This window comes from Myotis nattereri, assembly GCF_964212035.1.
Source record: "Myotis nattereri genome assembly, chromosome: X".
In the NCBI taxonomy this organism is placed as follows: Eukaryota; Metazoa; Chordata; class Mammalia; order Chiroptera; family Vespertilionidae; genus Myotis; species Myotis nattereri.
Genome location: NC_138078.1, coordinates 93,662,377 through 93,685,254, shown reverse-complemented (window position 1 = coordinate 93,685,254; position 22,878 = coordinate 93,662,377). Strand labels below are relative to the sequence as shown.

Here is a 22,878-nt window from a genome sequence, read left to right as displayed (position 1 = left end):
ACCACATCCCATACCCCTCACCGGCACTTACCCAGGTGTGGCCCATCCCTATCCCAGAGCCCTTACCTGCACCTGCCCAGGTGTGGACTACCCCCATCCCAGAGCCCTCACCAACACCTATTCAGGTATGGCCCATCTCATCCCAGAGCCCTCGCTGGCACCTACAGAAAACAATACTTGTGTTAGATAAGCTTCATTCAAGCATGGGTTATAAGCAAATAATTGGATATAATGAAAATATGAAAAATAATCTATTTAAATACCTTTGACCTCAAAAGTTTATAAGTGGAGAAGAACCAAAGGAGAATAGAAAAAAGTGGTTTGTCTTGGCTGGTGTGGCTTGGTTGGAGTGTCATCTCATACACCAAAAGGTTATGGGTCCAAGTGGGGCACATACTTAGTTTGGGGTGCTTAAGAGAGGCAACCAATCAATGTTTCTCCCTCTCTATTTAAAAGAAAGGAAAAGATGCCCTAACTGGTTTGGCTCAGTGGATAGAGCGTCGGCCTGCGGACTGAAGGGTCCCGGGTTCGATTCCGGCCAAGGGCATGTACCTTGGTTGTGGGCACATCCCCAGTAGGGGGTGTGCAGGAGGCAGCTGATCGATGTTTCTCTCTCATTGATATTTCTAACTCTCTATCCCTCTCCTTTCCTCTCTGTGAAAAATAAATAAAATATATATTTTAAAAAAAAAGAAAGGAAAAGAAGAGAGAGAGAGAGAGAGAGAGAAGGAAAGAAAGAAAAAGAGGTTTTAATCCTAAATTAGTCTTATGAGGCTAGAAAATCCTTGACACCAAAATATGTCAAGGACATTACAAGAAAGGGAAAATACAGGGTAATATATCTTATGGACATAGATATAAAAATCCTAAACAAAATATGAGCAAATTGAATGCAGCAATATATCTGCACTAATAAAAAAGAAACATGCAAATTAACTATCACTCCTCCACTCTGCTACACCCAAAGCCATGCCTACCAACCAATCAGGAGCGAGTATGCAAATTAACCCAACTAAGATGGCGGTGGCCACAGAGCTGGTGCGAGCAGGAGGCTTGGGTGACCCCCGGCGATGGAGGAAGCCAAGCTTCCCACCTTCCCTGGCCAGCCCTGGGCTATGCTCAAGGCTACAAAGTTTCAATTATAGAAGATAAATAAATCCCACATACCTGCTTCCAGCCTGCCCTGGCCTCCGCTCAAGGAAGCACTGGAAAAAAAAAAGTAAAAGAAAAAAAGGAGAGGCTGGGAGCTTGGGTTGCTGGGGGGCATGGCCAGCCTGAAAACGGCCCTCAGACCCTCATCCAGGTTGGTCAGGCACCGCACTGGGGACCCCTACCCTGAAGGGGCTGTGGTCAGCCTGCAAACAGCCATCAGCCCTTAACCCAGGCTGGCTAGGCACCGCAGTGGGACCCCCCCACCCTGATCCGGGACACCCTTCAGGGCAAACCAGCAGGCCCCCACCCGTGCACCAGGCCTCTATCCTATATAATAAAAGGGTAATATGCAAATTGACCCTAACAGCAGAAAGACTGGGAATGACTGGTCACTATGACACACACTGACCACCAGGGGCCAGACACTCAATGCAGGAGCTGTTCCCTGGTGGTCAGTGTGCTCCCACAGGGGGAGCTCTGCTCAGCCACAAGCCAGGCTGATGGCTGCCAGCACAGCAGTGGTGGCGAGCGCCTCTCCCACCTCCTCAGCAGCACTAAAGATGTTCGACTGCAGCTTAGGCCTGCTCCCCGCTGGCAAATAGACATCCCCAAGGGCTCCCGGGCTGCCAGAGGGATGTCTGACTCCAAGCTTAGGCCCAATCCCCCAGGGAGTGGGCCTAAGCCAGCAGGTGGACATCCCCTGAGGGTTCCCAGATTGCGAAAGGGCACAGGCTGGGCTGAGGGACGCCCCCCCCCCCCACCCGAGTGCACAAATTTTTGTGCAATGGGCCTCCAGTAATGATTATAATAAACCAGGACCAAATTGGGTTTATTCCAGGTATGCATGGTTGTTTTATTAGAAAACCAAACAATGTAATTTAATATATTAAGAGATAATAACAGCCCTAACCAGTTTGGCTCAGTGGATAGAGCCTCAGCCTGAGGACTCAAGGGTCCCAGGTTCGATTCTGGTCAAGGGCATGTACCTTGGTTGCAGGCACATCCCCAGTGGGGGGTGTGCAGGAGGCAGCTGATTGACATTTCTAATTCTCTATCCCTCTCCCTCTCTGTAAAAAATAAATAAAACATATTTTTAAAAAAATTGATAAAAAAAATAATAAAAATAAAAAAGACTTGCCCTAACCGGTTTGGCTCAGTGGATAGAGCGTCAGCCTACAGACTGAAGGATCCCAGGTTCGATTCCGGTCAAGGGCATGTACCTAGGTTGCGGGCACATCCCCAGTAGGGGGTGTGCAGGAGGCAGCTGATCGATGTTTCTCTCTCGGCGATGTTTCTAACTCTCTATCCCTTTCCATTCCTCTCTGTAAAAAATCAATAAAATATATTTAAAATAAATAAATAAATAAATAAATAAATAAATAAATAAATAAAAAAGACCCCTTAATTGTGATAAATCGTTTAAAAAAAAAGATAATAAGAAAAACATGATTGTCATGATAGACAAAGAAAAATAATTTGGTAAAATTCAGCATCCATTGAAAAAATTTTAAACTTTTAGTAAATAAGGAATGGAAGGAAACATCTTTAATATAATAAACTAGAGGCCCGGTGCATGAAATTCATGCACTTGGGGAGGGGGGTCCCTTAGCCAGACCTGCTCGCTCTCGCATTCTGGGAGCCTTCAGGTGATGTCTGACTGATGGCTTAGGCCCACTCCACGCAGGAAGTTGGCCTAAGCCAGCAATCGGACATCCTTAGTGCTGCTACAGAGGCAGGAGCGCCACTGGTCTTGCCAGCCGTGAGCCCAGCTCAGGGCTTCTGGCTGAGCGGCATTCCACCTGTGAGAGTGCGCTGACCATCAGGGGGCAGCTCCTGTTTTGAGCGTCTGCCCCCTGGTGGTCAGTGCACATCATAGCAACCAGTCATTCCACTGTTTGGTCTATTTACATATTAGACTTTTATTATATAGGATGGTAAACCAAAAACCTGTAGCTGGAGTCATATTTAATGTTGAATTATTGAAAGTGGTTCCCTTGAGTTCAGGAATAAGACAAAGATGCCCCCCTCACCACTTCTTTTACTCTAAGTCCTAGCCCAGCCGTGGGCAAACTACGGCCCGCGGGCCGGATCCGGCCTGTTTGAAATGAATAAAACTTAAAAAAAAAAAAGACCGTACCCTTTTATGTAATGATGTTTACTTTGAATTTATATTAGTTCACACAAACACTCCATCCATGCTTTTGTTCCGGTCCTCCGGTCCAGTTTAAGAACCCATTGTGGCCCTCGAGTCAAAAAGTTTGCCCACCCCTGTCCTAGCCAGTGCAGTAAGGCAAGAAAAAAATGAAATGAACATGGATTGGAAAAGGATAAATAAAACTTATTATAGTATTTGCAGATGATATAGTTGTGTATTTAGAAAATCCCAAAGAAGCTATAGATAAAAATTTACAATTAAGAGAAATTAGCAAAATCAGTATACAAAAATCAATGTCAAAAGCTCAATTATACTTTATATACCATCAGTGAGCATTTAAATGAAATTTAAGTAAATATTACATCTACACTAATAAAAGAGAAAAATGGTAATTGGCGTACGACGCTACCCTTTTCATTGGCTAATCAGGGCTATATGCAAATTAACTGCCAACTAAGATTGGCAGTTAACTGCCAACTAAGATTGGCAGTTAACTGCCAACAAGATGGCGGTTAATTTGCATATGTAGTCACAATGCAGGGAGGCGAAAGGGAAAGGAGGAAGAAGCCCCCTGCCACTGACAGTGATCGGAAACCCAGGGGGGAGCTAAGAGCTGGGGGGCAGGGCAAAGGCGGCCCTGGGGCCACCTTTGCCCTGCCCCCCAGCCATGATCGGAGAATCAGGCACCTTTGCCGCCCTGGCCAGTGACAGCAGGAAGTAGGGGTGGAGCCAGCAATGGGAGCTGGGCACGGTTGAAGCTGGCAGTCCCAGGAGCTAGGGGTCCCTTGCCTGGGCCTAAAGCGAAGCCCACGATCATGGGGCCGCTGCAGCTGCGGGTCCCCGCTGCCCGGGCCGGACGCCTAGGCCAGAGGCGTTAGGCCTGGGCAAGGGCGGAGCCTGTAACCGCGGGGAGCTGGGGGTCCCCTGCCCAGGCCTAATGCTTCGGCCAGAGGCGTTAGGCCTGGGCAGGGGCAGAGCCTGCAACCTCGGGGTGCTGGGCAGGGGCGGAGCCTACAACCACGGGGAGCTGGGGGTCCCCTGCCCAGGCCTGACACCTCTGCCGGAGGCCTCAGGCCTGGTCAAGGGGCCGATCCGGTGATTGGTGATTGGAGGGTGATGAGGGTCAACTCCTCTGGCCGAGGCATCAGGCCTGGGCGGGGGACTGGGGGTCCCCTGTCTAGGCCTGATGCCTGGGCCAGAGGCATCAGGCCTGGGTGGGGGGGCGGAGCCAGGGATTGGGGGGATATGATGGTCCCCTTGCCCAGGCCTGAAGCCTAGGTCAGAGGCGTCAGGCTTGGGCAGGGGGTGGAGCAAGCGATCAGAGGGAGATGGGGGTCCCCTGCCCAGGCATGATTCCTGGGCCAGAGGCCTCAGGCCTGGGTGGGGGCCAGAGCCAGTGATCGGGGGAGATGCGGGTCCCCTGTCCAAGCCTGACACCTCTGGCGGAGGCGTCAGGCCTGGGCAAGGGGCCGATCAGGCGATCGGAGGGTGATGGGGGTCTACGCCTCTGGCCGAGGCATCAGGCCTGGGCAAGGGGCAGAGCCAGCAATCGGAGGGGTCTGGGGGTCCCCTGCCCAGGCCTGATGCCTGGGTCAGAGGCCTCAGGCCTGGGCTGGGGGCAGAACCAGTGATGGGGGAGAATGAGGGTCCCCTGGCTCTGGCCCCCACCCAGGCCTGAGGCCTCTGGCCCAGGAATCATGCCTGGGCAGGGGACCCCCATCTCCCTCTGATCGCTTGCTCCACCCCCCGCCCAAGCCTGACGCCTCTGACCCAGGCTTCAGGCCTGGGCAAGGGGACCATCATATCCCCCCAATCCCCGGCTCCGCCCCCCACCCAGGCCTGATGCCTCTGGCCCAGGCATCAGGGGACCCTCTGTCAGAGGCGTCAGGCCTGGGCAAGGGGCCGATCCTGCGATTGGAGGGTGATGGGGGTCAATGCCTGAGGGCTCCCAGTATGTGAGAGGGGGCAGGCTGGGCTGAGGGACACTTACCCCACACACACACCCAGTGCACAAATTTCGTGCACCGGGCCCTTAGTTTACAATAATATAAAATCAAATACAGGTTTCCCCCATTATCCAAAAGTAGATAATTCCTACTTCACCTTTCCTAAGCCCAAATGGAATAAAGGGAAGCTATTACCATTATTTTTAAAAATATATATATTTTTATTGATTTCAGAGAAGGTAGAGGGAGAGAGAGCTAGAAACATCAATGATAAGAGAGATTTATTGATCACCTGCCTCCTACACCCCCTCTACTGGGGATCGAGCCCAAAACCCGAGCAGGTGCCCTGACCAAGAATCAAACTGTGACCTCCTGATTCATAGGTTGATGTTCGATCACTGAGCCACACTGGTTAGGCACCATTCATTTCTTTGGGGGAAAAATTGAGCATTTCAAGACACAAAAAAATAATCTACCAAATCATAACAAATATACTTAATTATCTATAATAATAGAAGGGTAATATGCTAATTAGACCGGATGTCTTCCAGACGTCATTCTGGACGTCCCTCATGACGAAGCTGGTGCCAGAGGGAAGCCAGACCAGGTCCCGGGTGCCTGCGGGTGGTCTAGAGGAGGGAAGCCCAGGTCCTAGGTGCTGGAGGGAATCCAGTGCCAGCAGCCAGAGGAAGGAAGGCCTACTCTTGCACGAATTTCCATGCATTGTGTCTCTAGCATCTGTATAATAAAAGCCCAGTGACCGTTACTGCAGAATGACCAGAATGACCGATTGCTATGACATGCACTGACCACCAGGGGGAAGATGCTCAATGCAGGAGCTGCCCCTAGGTGGTCAGTGCACTCCCACAGCAGGAGGGCCACTCTGCCAGAAGCCAGGCTCATGGCTGGCAAACGCAGTGCTTAGGAGCGGTGAGCCAAGCAATAAAGAGCGAGCAGGAGGGTGTTAAGGAGCAAGCAGGCGGGCGGTTAGGAGCAAGCAGGTAGGCAGTTAGGAGTCAGGGGTCCTGGATTACAAGAGGACTGTCCTCGGACATCCACCAGGGGGTCCCGGATTGCAAAAGGGTGCAGGCCGGGCTGAGGGACCCCCCCCCCCTACAAATTTCATGCATCAGACCTCTAGTTTTCATATATAATTAAATGTTTCACACTGTGTAACACCCTAACAAGTTTTCTTAGCCTTTTCTAATACCTTAGGACACATCTTGCTAATGGACATACAAAATAAACCAAGATAAAGCACAGATGCTCACAGACACAGTTCAAAGTTATGAGGGGCTGAGGCTGAGATGCTGAGTGTAATTCCCTGTAAGGGGCTTGGGGGTGCCAGTCTTGCTGCTCTGGGTGCACACACACTGCCTTTGTAAGGGTTGCCTGCAAAACAAATGCTGAACTATATTTTCACTTTTCTTCATTTTTCATAAAACCAAAAATCCTCTTTGCATTTTGGGATTTCTTTCAGTTAGCAAAAACAGGTACTAATGTAGGTGTTCCATAAAAAACCAAATGGTATAACATAAACTCTCAAAAAGTGCGGGATACATGTAACTTGAACTAAATTTAATAAAATGTGTAAAACCTGTGGACAAAAAGGTGCCACAGGCTAACCAGACTAGCTCAGGGAAGGCCTGCATGGCAGCCTTGCAAACTCAGAGACTTAAAGTAACTACAAAGGATGGTCTGAAATTAAAACTCCTTAATTAAAAAATAGTTTATGATGAGTAGTCTTGTCCTAGGCTGATATTTTCCCTGACAAAGGTCAATTTTTACTTTAACTGAGCCTATTGTCCTTTTGCATCTACAATAATATTGTTGGAATGTCAAAGTAATTTTCCTTTTTCTGGATCTCTCAAAGCACAGGCACCATTCTGCAGAGACCACAAATCCCCTCATTATTACCGAGTTGTTGACTGTTAGCTATCCTGCACCCACATAAATAAAAGAAGTATGTGTTATCATTTTACTTTTTATTCAATTTAAGAGGTTTCCCCACTTTGCTTTCTCCCACCTCCCTAATCCATCACCAATGGATTTTGTGTAAACCACTTACGTCTCCTCTTTTGGTTGTAATCTATAAAACAAGGTGCGAGACTGCTGTTCTCCAGAGCATCATCTCAACTGTTGACAATCAAACTATTACTTTAGATGTTAGACAAGTTTTAAATTCACCTGCTCTTAACTTTTATTACAGAAGATCTCTTGTACTTTGTTGAGACCTTCTGTAATAAATACTCTCTATATATTTTTTGAGACTGAACATAGTCAAAGCTTCAATTAATTTTATTTTTTTGTGTTTTTTTCTTTATTGATTAAGGTATTACATATGTGTCCTTATCCCCCCATTGCCTCCCACCTCCCACACATGCCCTCACCCCTCTGGTGTCTGCGTCCATTGGTTAGGCTTATATGCATGCATACAAGTCCTTTGGTTGATCTTTCCCTCTTATCCCCACCCTCCCCTACCTTCCCTCTGAGGTTTGATGGTCTGATCAATACTTCTCTGTCTCTGGATCTGTTTTTGTTCATCAGTTCATGTTGTTCATTATATTCCACAAATGAGTGAGATCATATGATATTTCTCTTTCTCTGACTGGCTTCTTCCACTTAGCATAATGCTCTCCAGTTCCATCCATGCTGTTGCAAATGGTAGGAGTTCCTTCCTTTTTACAGCAGCGTAGTATTCCATTGTGTAGATGTACCACAGTTTTTTAAACCACTGATCTGCTGATGGGCACTTAGGCTGTTTCCAAATCTTAGTTATGGTAAATTGTGCTGCTTTGAACATAGGGGTGTATATATTCTTTCTGATTGGTGTTTCTCATTTCTTGGGATAACTCCCATTTGACTGAGTGGTCCCACTACTCTCTATTTGTTTTAAAGTAAGAGTGTGTTTAAAATGTGTTCATAAATGTCACTCTAAGAAATGCTGGTTGTTTATTTTTAGCTAAAGCTGGTTATTTGTGAGTGGGTAGAAAGGTTTGTGAAAGTTGTAGAAAAGTTTGTCCAGTGAGTTAGAACCTGATCACCCCTGATGTCTGAAGGGACCCCTCTCTCCTAGTAAGCTAAAGCAAACTGTACAGGCTCTCTCCTGTTGCTTACATCCTTAGATTGAAGTCTAGACTTTCTTTATTTCCGCCGCTCATTCACAGTCCTTGACCCTATCATTGAAAACTTCAACAAGTCTTCCTGCTTAGCGTTTTATAGCCTTCTTAAAAGTTATACACTGCACAGGGCCCTAAGTCCGTATAATGCTGTAATATAGGGAAATAACAAAGCAGACCAAATGGCCAAGACAGTGGCTCAGAGGAAGCCTCCATCTCCCCAACTCTTAGCTATACCTTGTATAACACCCAAATACACCCCAGAGGAACTTCAGTCTCTATTAGCTCTTGCAGCTACTCAGGAAGATCCATGGTTAAAATTTCAGGGAAAATATATTCTTCCCCAGGGACAGGACCGCGATATCTTATGGGCTATTTACAACTCCCTACATATAGGATACATTTACAATTCCTAAAACCCCTCATCACATGTCCTAGCCTAGCCTCCCTACTGCAAGATATCACCAAAACCTGTTCTACTTGTTACTCAGTATCTCCCCAAGGACAAGTTATATTAGACCTCCTCCTTTCCCCACTCATCAGTCTAGGGGCCAAATCCCTGGCCAAGACTGGCAGATTGACTTCACTCACGTGTCCCCCATTAAAAAAATAAAATACCTCTTAAACTTAGTAAATACCTTCTCAGGCTGGGTAGAAGCATTACCCACTAGAATTCTCATTCAGCATATCATTCCCAGATTCGGCCTACCCACCTCATTACAATCAGATAATGGACCTGCTTTAATATCTCAAATAACTCAACAGGTCTCCACACCTCTAAATATTCTGTGGAACTTACACACCCCCTGTTGGCCCCAATCTTCAGGCAAGGTAGAAAAGGCAAATTCCTTAAGTCTCATCTAACAAAATTAATTCTTGAAATGAAAGAACCTTAAACTACACTTCTACCCCTAGCCCTTTAAACGCCCTTCTAGGTAATTATCCCACAGCACAGGCAAACCAAGCCTCCCTTCTTTTCAGTTTATATTTATCTACTTATATAAAAACCCTGGGTGGTGTTCATCATGACCACCAGAACTGCGACCAAGCGGAAGGAAGTCAGTCCTGCAGGGGTTGTCTTGGCAACAGCTGCGCCCTCCCCCGAGCTGTTTCCCGGAGCTGTTTCCTGTAAGGGCAGGGTTTGAGGCAGGAACCCACCCTGGGAGCCTGGAGGCATCTCTTTATAAAGTGTGCCACGCCAGCACAGCCTGAGTGGGGTGAACCTGAGTGGGGGTGGCTGAAAGGCTTAGAAAAGACAGACAAGAGAATGAAAACTGGGTCTCAGTGGGACGTTGCTTCTCTGAGAGACAGCGACCATGCCCACAGCCATGCCTTTATTTTATAGCAGAAGCTACGAGGCAAAGTAAGGGCATGACCAAGATGTTTACAACATTCTCCTGGGTTTCAAACCTACTCAACTACCTGCACCTGAACTCTACCAAGCCTACATCACTCAGGCACGTGGGGCCACGTGTTCGGATCATAGGTTCAAGCTTACAACTACAGCTGTTGGCTATAATTGTGCTGGGAGGGCCCTGCCCTCCAAGCTGGGACTTGCACATGGCAATGAGAGGACTGTGCCCTCTCATCAGTCCAAGGCTTGAACCTGTCCAAAACACTGTAGCGGCTCCCCACAATAAAGTTTTAATTCTGTTTCTTTGTTACTAATGTTGTGGCCCCACCCCATAACAAAGATACAATTTCTGGAGGATGAGGCCCAGGAATCAGAATTTTTAAAAGATTCCCAGGTGATTCTAATGTTCAGCCAAGGTTGAGAACCACTGCTATAGATAATATTAAAAATATATCTAAACATGCAATTCTTTGTCCAAAAAATGAGCATGTTCAAAAATTAAATGAAGAAAATTTGGATATATACTCGATGGAGATTTTCACACATATTTGAGTGATGATTCCATTGATTCCACAAATGATGCTGAAAAGGAAAATTTTCCCATAGAATTTCTTAATAGTATTACTCCTTCGGGAATGCCATGTCATATATTAAAATTGAAAGTGGGTGCAATCATCATGCTATTGAGAAATCTCAATAGTAAATGGGGTCTTTGTAATGGTACCAGATTTATTATCAAAAGATTATGACCTAACATTATCAAAGCTGAAGTAATAACAGGATCTGGAGAGGGAGAGGCTGTTCTAATTCCAAGAATTAATTTGTCCCCATCTGACACTGGCCTCCCATTTAAATTGGTTTGATGACGGTTTCCCATGATGCCAGCATTGTGATGACTATTAATAAATCACAAGGAGCCAAAACCGGTTTGGCTCAGTGGATAGAGCATCGGCCTGCAAACTGAAAGGTCCCAGGTTCGATTCTGGTCAAGGGCATGTACCTGGGTTGCGGGCACATCCCCAGTAGTGGGTGTGCAGGAGGCATCTGATCGATGTTTTTCTCTCATCGATGTTTCTGACTCTCTATCTCTCTCCCTTCCTCTCTGTAAAAAATCAATAAAATATATTTTAAAAATAAAAATAAAAAAATAAAAAAATCACAAGGACAAACTCTAGACAAAGTAGGCATTTTCCTACCTGAACCCGTTTTTGCACATGGTCAGTTATATGTTGCTTTCTCTCGAGTTTGAAGAGCAGTCAAAGTTCTAAGAACTTCACCACAAGGGAAATTAATTAGTCAAGCATTCTGAAAGTGTTTTCACTCTTAATGTGGTATACAGGGAGATATTAGAATAAGTTTAATCACTTTATCAGTCATTGTTTGCATCACTGTTGTTTTTATATCATGTTTTTGTTTTCATATCATGTTTTTGTCGTTTTCATATCATGTTTTTGTCGTTTTTATATTATGACTCTGTTGTTGTTATATCCTTTTGTTACTGTTTATTTATTAATAAATGTATATATTATTTTCATATACATTTTACTAATTTCCTTTCATCTCTCACACTTCTATTATAGAGAAAGGGCAAATAGCAATATTAAAATATCTCTGCTAATTAATTCCCTTTTTAAAAAAATATATTTTATTGATTTTTTACAGAGAGGAAGGGAGAGGGATAGAGAATTAGAAACATTGATGAGAGAGAAACATCAATCAGCTGTCTCCTGCACACTCCCCACTGGGGATGTGCCTGCAAGCAAGGTACATGCCCTTGACTGGAATTGAACCTGGGACCCTTGAGTCCACAGGCTGATGTTCTATCCACTGAGCAAAACCGGTTAGTGCAATTAATTCCCTTTTAATGTGCACAAATTTTGTGCACCGGGCTACTAGTTTTTAATAAGAGAACTCTAACCTCTATCCCCATCACAGTGTCTATCACTCTCCACACCCCACTAATTGTCTAAGCCCCTTTATGCTTTTCACGGTTACAGGGCAATATAACTACAGGCCATCTCCCATCATCAACTTGCAACACCAGTTAACCTAGAACTACTGAACTGCCATTGGTCCCAAAGCATTGACTACCGGGTCTCCCCTGAAGCCATTGATTGTTTCCTACAACCAATCTGTTTTACTTCTTATCCAACCATTCAGGCCTGAGGCTTCAACTGCTCCTTTTTTTCCCTTTTGCTTTTCCCTTGGATAACAGCCCACTGCACTAGTGTTCCTGCCTACTTTCACTGCAGTAGAATCTCAACTACTCATCTGTCACCCCTTATAGGTAGTACCATGGTGACTACCCTCTCAGCTTGGAACATGGAACTGGGAAAAGGAACCTCATACCCATTAGTCCACCTCTTCTCTCTACATATTTCAGCTTGTTTTCGTGACCAGGGATTTTTCTTCCTCTGTGGGAAAAACACATATATCTGTCTCCGACCAACTAGAGAGGAACCTGTACTCTCTTCTATCTTTCACCCAACGTAAATGTAGCCTCCCATAATGTCTTTACCTATCCCCGTAACTATCATATGTGACACAAAAGGGCATTCCAGATAATCCCTCTTCTCATAACCCTGGGCATCACAGCAGGGGTTAGAACAAGCACATAGCGGGGGCTTAACCACTGCTCTATCATATTTTGAAATCCTGTCTCAGGATCTACAAGAAACCCTAAATGACATTGCCAAAAGTTTAGTTCAAATTCAGGATCAGATAGACTCTCTAGCAGCTGTCACCCTTCATAATTGGAAGGACTAGCTAGACCTCCTAAAGGTGAAGAAAGGGGATCTATGCCTCTTTCTGTTCTGAAAGAAGAAGGTTGTTTTTATGTCAATCAATCTGGCCTCATCAGGGATGCTGCCCAAAAATTAACAGAAAGGGCTGCAAAGATTAGAGAACGTCAATCAAATTCATAGGACTACTGGCTAAAGAATGTAAATTGGTATACCTGGCTACTTCCCTTCATAGAACCATTAACATTCCTGTTCCTCATTCTCATTTTTGGCCCATGTACCGGTATTCTGCGCTATTTTTTATCTTTCCTTCAGGACCACTTTTGAGCCTTCACCAACCAGTCTCTCAGGGAAATCATGCTGCTGCAACCTCTCGCTCCAACCATGAGTTATCTATACAGTGTTCCAGCCGATGACAATCAAAGTCCACCCCCTATGATCTCAACATCCCCCCTCAGCAGGAAGTAACTACAGAAGATAGGATCTTCGTCCCTATTCCATAAAACAAAAAGGCTGGAATGTTAGGTCTGATCAAATAATTAAATCTATATCCCCTCCCCTGGGAACTGACCTTTAGACCACTTCACAGCAGACATTCCCTTTTGCTTAGACCACATTCCACTTGCTAAGAAGACCATTATCCTTCCCCTCAGGACCTTCCTAGGATCTGGACTTGCCAAGAGAATTCTCCACCCACCAAAAGCCTGCCTAGAGTCCTTTAAAATCTCTGACTCCTCATCCCTGGGTGCTGGCGCCATTTTTGGGATCAACCCATCTGGTATCCAGATGACCTAATAAATTTATAAGCCCTTACCACTTTGGCCTCGTGCATTCCTCCAGCGCCCCTAACACAAATAAACTCACAAAAAATTCTTCACAGGTTTGAATGTTTCTTACATTAACAAACCTTAAGCAAAAATTTTAAAACTTTATTGACAATACCACGTGTTTTTGTGGAGGTGGAACAACAGGAACACTGATGGCAGAAGTGGCAGGTGGTAAAACTTTGGTAGACAGTTTGGTAGTATCTAATAAGGTTGCAAAAACACATGCTCTATGAACCAGCAATTCCACTCCTATATATGTACTCTATGTGAGCATATGTGCATCAGGAGACAAAAAAAAGTTTATTTTTTAAAATATATTTTTATTGATTTCAGAGAGAAAGGGAGAGGAAGAGAGAGACAGAAACTTCAATGAGAGAGAATCATTGATTGGCTGCCTCCTGCATGCCCCACACTGGGGATTGAGCCCTGCCCAGGAATTGAACCCTGACCTCATGGTTCATAGGTCAATGCTCAACTATTGAGCAATGCAGGCTGGACAATGAAAGATGTTTATAATAACATTTTTCCTAATTGTCCCAAACTGGAAATGACCCAAATGTGCATCAGCAGTAGGATGGATAAATAATTTCTTGTAAATTCATAGAATGGAATGCTGTTACTCAACACTGAAAATGATGAACTAATGCTACATACAAAGTTGAACCTCAGAAATATTATTGTAAGGGAAATGAGCCAGATACAGAAGAATACATACACGGTATTTCTATTTACATAAAATTAAAAAACAGGAAGTACCTCTCCACCTCTGCCCAGGATGGGCGGGTAGTGGGCGAGGCAGGGCTGGAGAACTGGAGCGCCCCCCCCCCCGCTCCCCCCCCCCTCCCGGCCTCTGTACAATGAAGCCAGCTGAGGAAGTGGTGGTGGTTGGCTGCGAGGGCCCAGGGGGACCCGGGGTACAGAGTGCGTGCGCTGGGCTTCAGGTGCAATCAGGATTGGAAAAGATGCCAGCCCCAGCTGCCACATATGAGAGAATAGTTTACAAAAACCCCTCTGACCACCACTACATGAAAGTCTGCCTAGAATTTCAAGAACATGGGGTTGGACTGAATGCTGCACAGTTCTAACAGCTGCTTATTTCAGCCCTGAAGGACCTGTTTGGGGAGTGCTGTTGTCAGATTGTGGAGCTCTTTGAACCTGTTAGGATCCTATAAACTTGCAGTGGTTCTCAACCTTCCTAATGCCGCAACCCTTTAATACAGTTCCTCATGTTGTGGTAACCCCCAACCATAAAATTATTTTCGTTGCTACTTCATAACTTTAATTTTGCTACTGTTATGAATCGTAATGTAAATATCTGATATGCTATATGTGTTTTCTGATGGTCGTGACCCACAGGTTGAGAACCTTTATAGTATAAAGGCAAGAAATGTGTCTTCAGAGTGATTCAGGTTTCTCCATTTCTCCTTGCATTATCTGGTAATAGTAGGGAACTAGTATTGGATTGAATAGTCTTCAATTTCAGAAACATTCCTCTGCTCTCAAAACTATCTTTTGGTGCCAGCATAATGCTTGATGACTGAAACAGGCTTAGTACTCCTGTTGATGGAATTTGAGGGTGCCAAAGATGTTCTCCATTATTTCCAGCCATTGTCTTTGGTGGTGTAGCCTTCAGAGGAGAATCTGCCTGAACCAACCAGTTGTAAGCAGGCAGCACTTTCAGCATATGCACATCCGAGTTGGAGACCGGGCTGAATTCAGCAGAGCCTTCACACAAAGGGTTGCCTTCTCAGAACTAACAGGGGATGTCAATCCTTTGCATTTAAATGAAGATTTTGCAAAACACACCAAGTTTGGAAAGACAATTGTGCATGGAGTTTTGATCAATGGACTTATTTCAGCTCTCCTAGGTACTAAAATGCCAGGCCCAGGCTGTGTATTTATTTCCCAGGAAATTCACTTTCCAGCCCCTTTATATGTTGGAGAAGTTGTAGCTTCTGCAGAAGTGAAAAGGCTGAAGCTGTTCATTGCTTTTATTGCTGTGTCATGCTTTGTAAAAGAAAGTGAAAAGACTGTTATGGAAGGCTGCGTTAAAGTTATGGTCCCAGAAGCTCCCAACCCCTGAAATATGTGTTTAAAGATGCAAATTCAGGCATCAGTGTTACGGTTATTGAAGAGCCTCTGAGGAAAACAGATTGCTGCTCTTCAACAAGGAGTGGCCAGCAGACCCAGCAGCCCACAGTGGGGGAGGGCAGCAGGTAGCGAGGTGTCCATATGTCCACTTTCTAATTTGGCCTTATGCTTCATACAAACGAGTCTATCATCTAAGTTTGAAAATTTGAAAAAAATAGGGGGAAAGTTATCATTTAGCTCAAGGTTCTAATTTAAGGATTTCAAACCAAGTTAAATTTGCATTTTGATAACACAAATTTACCTACAGCTGTATAGAATAAATTTCTCAGTGAATTTTTAGCTAGGCAGCATTTAATTTTTGACGGCAATTAGAATAGAAATTGGGTCATCTTTGAACACCTGTCTTTTACCAATAAATATTCTTAGATACTGTTATTCAGTAGTTTATGGGTCAGAGTGTTTTGTAATTTGTTACTGTTTATACCAAGATGGCATCTTGCTTAACCTTCAAGTGGTACATGCCTCTCAGATGGTTTCTTGTTATCAGAGAAAGATTTAAACTCAGTTATGTAAACTCTTGGTCTAATCTATAAAATGGGGCTAATAACACCTACCATAGGATTGTTGTAGATACAAATAGCAAAGCACAAGGCCTAGCCTGTAAACAGGAGCTACTACTATTGTTTCTTCTCCCCTGTGACTGAGATTAGAGGTTTTCCTGAGTTTAAAGCTAACTGGCCCGCAGGTGACATCCAGTCTTTCAGGATGTCAACCAATCTCTTGGTATTTTAAATCTGGAATAGCTCTTGAGTGAAAAATTTCTATTTTAGCAATCCAGATTATTTTCTCCCTTCCTTGATAATGTGGGTTCCCTCCTGTATGTAAATACTATATACATATTGTAAAAAATTTTATAAGAAATAAAAAGTATAAGGAACACCATGGAGGCCAAGTTCTTCAGAGTTGGGGGGCATTAAAGAGAAAATGTGCCTACTGTGTTAGTATTCAATGGTCATCCTCAACACAGCTAACCCTTTTAAGACAATCTGTAACAGAACATGCATGTGGCCCACCTGAATGGCTCTGACCATAGCTAGATGCTTTGATCAGGAAAGTAAGATCAAGTGTAATTGGTTGGTTCAACCCACATTTCCTGGAAAAAGGTTTTTTCTCCTAGTAGATCAGTGACTAGATTTTTATTTTAGTTTTTTACATTAAGGGAATCAGTTAATGGATTACTTGAAAGAATTAATTCTAGTCACTAGAGGGCAGTGATGTGTGTAAAGTATTTTTAAACTTGTTTAATATTGTACCATACTCTAGTTGGTGACTGAAGTAAAAATAATCAAAATCAATGTGAGAAACAAGGGTGCCATTCTCATGCATTTCAGAATGGGCAGCATTCACAGGCTCAGGTCCACTGGAAGAAGGCTTGCTGATAGAAAAAACACTGCACATGTTGAAAATTTGATATATGTTGAAAAATGGGGAACTTGCATAAAATGTGGACTTGAAGCCATATTTAAATTCTATAGAACTCATTCTCTGACTTAGCAGCAATCTTGAAATGGAGTGTGATATCATCACTAATACTAATAGCTACCATTTCTTCAATACTTGATGTGCCTATTTTCTACATTAACTAATCCTTTGAACAACTTTGTGAAGTTAAACTTATGTTGTCCTATTTTATAGACAAGGAAACAGACTGATGCTGTGTGACTTGCCCAGGGTTGTACAGCGAGTATGCAGGAGAGCTGGGATTCAGATGGCCCAGCCTGGCTCCAAACATTTCTTTGTTACGTCACCCTGTGTCTTATAATGTTCCCATTACTAAAGCAATGCCAGTTTCTATAATAGTATCTTTTTATGGCCATTGAAAGTATCTGGAAATGTAAAAAAAATTAAAAAACAAAAATAGTGTCTGGGGATTCATATTTGAGTGGTAAAGCTCTAAAGAAAGGTAAACAAGTAAAAGTCATAACTATCACCAGGGTTTTCCTTTAGAGGAGAGAGGTGATTGAGCAGGAGCCCACAGGGATCTCAGGAGTTCTGGCAGTGTTCTATCTCTTGATCTTTATGGTGGTTTCCTTTATAATAACTTGTTATGCTGTATATTTACATTTTATGCATTATTTGTTTTCCCCTTAAATAAGAATGTTTTAGATACTGGAGATAATATTAGGATCTACCTCAGGGTTATTGTAAGAAGGAAATGAAATCATGTAGAGCACTTGGAATATTTCTGGCACTTTGTAAGATCTTAAGAAATGATAACTGTTAGGACTGTAGGGCAATACAATCCTTAACGGCCATTTGTGTGTTTTCTGCTACAGGAAAACAAAAGACCAGGAAAAACTTGTCATTTTGATTTGCATCTCAGACAACATAAGGAATGGAAACTGTCCTGAAGGCACCTGATAATGTAACCAACCAGACAACCAAGGGGTCTGGGCTGCCTGTCACTACTTGAGCCAATTAAGCGGAGACAGGATTCAATCAATAATGCCAGCAGTATGGGAGAGCAGCAGGTCACCCACAAAAACCTGCTCTGTCTCTCCCCATAAGCCAGCTGCTTATATTGTGTTGAAGGACAAAGATTATGTGGGAAAGTAGGAATCACAGGCCTGGGAAAGCAGACACGGTATAATCATTGCAGGTTACAAGTCATGTGGATTGGGTGTGGGGTTCACAGAGGGTGGGTGCCTCCTGGAGCCCCGGGACCAGATTACAGGCAATAGGGACTGAGGGTTGTAAAGAGTGGGTGCCTCCAGGACTAGATTATTTCAGCCATGAGGTTGTAAACCTTTCCATAATGATAGGCAGTCCTCAGGACTGGAGTATGGACTGCATTCCGATGTTAGCTCCCATGTCCCCAGGCATACAACTCTCAGCCAGGTTAGAATGTGCTTTCTCTAATCAGAACAGAACGACCATGGTTAACAGAGCATGAGTAATATTTCTTTAATTGTAGCTTGTCCCCAATATTATATTTCTGTCACTAACAATCACACACCTGCATTCCATCTGCATTCCAAGCCCACCAGTTCAGCCTCCAGACCCACTGACAAAAGTTTCCTGCCAGTGACTACATATAAGGATGAAACTCCAGCTCCTGAGTGCTGCCATCATGGACACAAAATCCTGGTGGCTGGGTGCTGTGCAGCCATTCCCTTTGGATATCCCATCCTCCATCTCCTTTCCCTAAATAAATTCAATTTTCTTTAATCACCGTCTGATTTAGCCTACCCACGTGCATCATACACTATGTTCACCTTTCACTTCTTCAACACTCATAATGTCTCTCTTTTTTTTCCTTATTGATTAAAGTATTATATATGTATCCTTACCACCCCCCATTGTCCCCCCACACCCCTGCTCATGCCCTCATGCCCCCTGGAGTCTGTGTCCATTGGTTAGGCTTATATGCATGCATACAAGTCCTTTGGTTGATCTCTCCCCCTTGCCCCAACCCTCCCCTACCTTCCCTCTGAGGTTTGATGGTTTGATCAATGCTTCTCTGTCTCTGGATCTGTTTTTGTCCATCAGTTTATGTTGCTCATTATATTCCACAAATGAGTGAGATCATGTGATATTGATCTTTCTCTGACTGACTTATTTCGCTTAGCATAATGCTCTCCAGTTCTATCCATGCTGTTGTAAATGGTAGGAGTTCCTTCCTTTTTACAGCAGCATAGTATTCCACTGTGTAGCTGTACCGCCGTTTTTAATCCACTGATCTGCTGATGGGCACTTAGGCTGTTTCCAAATCTTAGCTATGGTTAATTGTGCTGCTATGAACATAGGGGTGCATATATCCTTTCTGATTGGTGTTTCTAGTTTCTTGGGATATATTTCTAGAAGTGGGATCACTGGGTCAAATGGGGTTCCATTTTTAACTTTTTTTAAAAGTATATTTTATTGATTTTTTTACAGAGTGGAAGGAAGAGGGATAGAGAATTAGAAACATCAAAGAGAGAGAAATCTCAATCAGCTGCCTCCTGCACACCCCCTACTGGGGATGTGCCCACAACCAAGGTATATGCCCTTGATCGGAATCGAACCTGGGACCCTTCAGTCCGCAGGCTGATGCTCTATCAACTGAGCCAAACCAGTTAGGGCCATTTTTAACTTTTTGAGGTAACTCCATACTGTTCTCCACAGTGGCTAACTAGTTTGCATTCCCACCAGCAGTGCAAGAGGGTTCCTTTTTCTCCACATCCTCTCAGGCACTTGTAATTTGTTGATTTGTTGATGATAGTCATTCTGAGAGGTGTGAGATGGCACCTCCTTGTCATTTTGATTTGCATCTCTCGGATGATTAGTGACTTTGAACATGTTTTCATATGTCTCTTAGCCTTCTGTATGCCCTCTTTCAAAAAGTATCTATTTAGGCCCTTGCCCATTTTTTGATTGGGTTGTTTATTTTCCTTTTGTTAAGTTGTGTGAGTTCCCTGTAAATGTAGATTAAATCCTTATCATAGATAACACTAAAGACTACATCAAAAAATTATTAGACTTAATAAATGAATTTGGCAATGTAGCAGGATACAAAATTAACGCCAAGAAATCTATGGCATTTTTAAACACCAATAGTGAACTTACAGAAAGAGAAATTTAAAAAATTCCCATTTACCATTGCACCAAAAAAATTAAGATACCTAAGGAATAAACTTAACTAAGGAGGTAAAAGACCTGTACTCAGAAAACTACAGGACACTGAAAAAATAGATAGAGGAAGACATAAACAGATATAAGGACATACCGTGGTCATGGATTGGTAAAATCAACATCATTAAAATGTTCTTACTACCCAAAGCAATCTATAGATTCAATGCAATCCCCATTAAAATACCAATGGCATATATCACAAACCGAGAATGAACTCTCCAAAAATTCATCTGGAATAAAAAAAGACCCCGAATAGCTGCAGCAATCCTGAGAAAGAAGAACAAAGTTGGAGGGATCACAATATCAGATATCAAGCTATTCTATAAAGCCATGGTTCTCAAAACTGCCTGTTACTGGAATAAGAACAGACATATAGACCAATGGAACAGAACAGAGAACCCAGAAATCAACCCAAGCCATTATGTTCAATTAATATTTGACAAAGGAGGCAAGAGCATATAACGGAGTAAAGACAGTCTCTTCAATAAATGATGTTGGGAAAATTGGACAGATACATGCAAAAAAGTGAAACTAGACCACCAACGTACACCATACACAAAAATAAACTCAAAATGGATAAAGGACTTAAACGTAAGATGGGAAACCATAAAATTATTAGAGGAATCCACAGGCAGCAAAATCTCAGACACATGCTGAAGCAATATCTTTACTAATGCAGCTCCTGGGGCAGTGGAAACTAAGGAGAAAATAAACATATGAAACTACATCAAAATAAAAAGCATCTGCACAGCAAAAGAAATCATCAACAAAACAACAAGAAAGTCCACTGCCTGGGAGAACATATTTGTCAATGTTATCTCACAGTGTCTCTTGTCCTGGCTCCTTTCAGCTTGACCTAACATTAGCTATGTAAACACAATAAAAGTTTACTATTGTTATCGTTTTTATTTTTTTTAATATATTTTTTTATTGATATTTTTTACAGAGAGGAAGGGAGAGGGATAGAGAGCCAGAAACATCAATGAGAGAGAAACATCGATAAGCCGCCTCTTGCACACCCCCTACTGGGGATGTGCCGGCAACCAAGGTACATGCCCTTGACCAGAACCGAACCTGGGACCCTTCAGTCCACAGGCTGACGCTTTATCCACTGAGCCAAACCGGCCAGGGCTTGTTTTTCTTATTTGTTGCCAATACTTCTCAGCTTGCTGTTTGTCTTTTATATCTGTTAATGCTGTCTTTTGGGTTTATGGTGTGGAACCTGAAAAGAAAGATTCATTTAATGTGTACCCTGAGAAGAAATTTATCTGTTGAAATGAATTCCTTATGGTCAACTGAGGGCCCAAATTGTATAAATAATAAGACTCTAGTGGCCATTTGCTGACAGGGGCTCCTCATGTACTTTGTATACTGGCAAGAACCTCAGACTGAACTCTTGGATTCTCACAGTATGCTGTCTGAGTCAACCACTGAAGGAAACATTGGCTTCAATGTAGCCGGTCAAGTGGAATGAGAAGTTAACTAAAAGAGGAACGTTCTACCAAGAACAGATGGGGGCCTGCTAGCGGGCCACGTGAGAACAAAGTCTTGCACGCAAGATTTGTTGTTCAGAGGCAGAATTTCCTTGAGGGCATGGAAAGTACAAGGGAGGGTACACTGCTGCAGGTTGAAAGGGTCTTTGTATAATATAGGAAATTAATAGTTTAATGTATAACTTAGCTCAAATGATCTCATAGGCATGCCTGTTTTTCATTGTCACTTACTGTACTCCATTGTTATTTGCTGTACTCCCCAATAAAAGCCATGAGAACTTTGGAGGTTTTGCTACTTGCTTGAGCGAGCAGTAGCCCTCTGCTTCTCTAAACTCAATCCTGCCTGCCGAGCTCATCTCTGCGTCACCATTCACCTGCAGACCACCTGCACTTCAACTTTTTACCAACAGACTGAGACTGGCTCTGTCTAATCAGAATTGCACAATTTGGACAGCTCATTTACATAAGATGGACCTAATTGATAAAAGATGGTCTCCTCTTTGTCTCCATGGATCACAATTTAGGTTGCTACCTGAATGTGTGTCTCCTGGGCTGTAGCTCCTTTTTTGCTCAAATAAATGCTTTTTATTCTTTATTACAGTCTAAAATTAATTCTGTTTTACATTGGTCTTTTCTTTGTAATTTATTTATGTTAGGTCGCTGAAGGAGGAACACACAAGGCCAGAGTGGTGAGGGATTACGAATTTATTTGATCATCCACACACCAGGTGGCTGAGCCTGGATGGCTCCAGTACCCAGTGAGGGGCGTCAGTGGCTTTTAAAGGACTTTTGGTGGGATTTTTCTGGGCGGAGACTTCTTTATGCATACCCAGAGAGGAAAGAATGGAATGTGGTCACCCACAAGCGAAAAGTGGTCTTCAGCAAAGGGAATATCCATAGTGAAATGACCTGAAAAGCCAGTTCCTGGGGGAAGGGTATCAACTCAATTGTTCCATCAAACCTAACACTTTCATCACTCTTAATCAGAGAAAGCCTTCTCCAATCTAGAGATTTAATAAATATTTGTTTTCTTGCAGTTTTAAAAAGGGTTGCTTTTGAACATGTGATTCTTTTTATTACTTTCATACCAATAAAGTATTTTATTAAAGAATTAGTACATACTTGAATAAAATCTCCATTTCTCAAATTGATCTGGAATCCATATTTAATATAATGAGACAAAGTAAACATCTTTTTTACAATCAGATACTGAAGTTCCCCTAGCACCACTAATTGAACAATTCATCCCTTCCCCTCTGACTTTTGCTGCTATCTCCTCTTACAGGTGTTAAATTCACAACCATTTGCACCTAAAAGCAAAGACAGGAA

General features: G+C 43.3%; 1 protein-coding gene and 1 pseudogene across 2 annotated transcripts; both read left to right on the top strand.

Annotated features, from left to right (window-relative positions):
• The first annotated feature begins 14,256 nt into the window (after nucleotides 1-14,256).
• On the top strand, nucleotides 14,257-14,760 carry LOC308536239 (ribonuclease P protein subunit p14-like; annotated as a pseudogene). Its single transcript has 2 exons — nucleotides 14,257-14,461; nucleotides 14,668-14,760. The product of its transcript is annotated as a ribonuclease P protein subunit p14-like (transcript).
• A 119-nt stretch (nucleotides 14,761-14,879) lies between these two features.
• Nucleotides 14,880-15,377, top strand: LOC308536238 (hydroxyacyl-thioester dehydratase type 2, mitochondrial-like; the record flags this gene model as incomplete). The annotated part of the gene is made up of 1 exon (XM_081115340.1): nucleotides 14,880-15,377. The coding sequence occupies one exon, from the start codon at nucleotides 14,880-14,882 to the stop codon at nucleotides 15,375-15,377; it is 498 nt and encodes a 165-aa protein (XP_080971466.1).
• Between the last annotated feature and the right edge of the window lie 7,501 nt (nucleotides 15,378-22,878).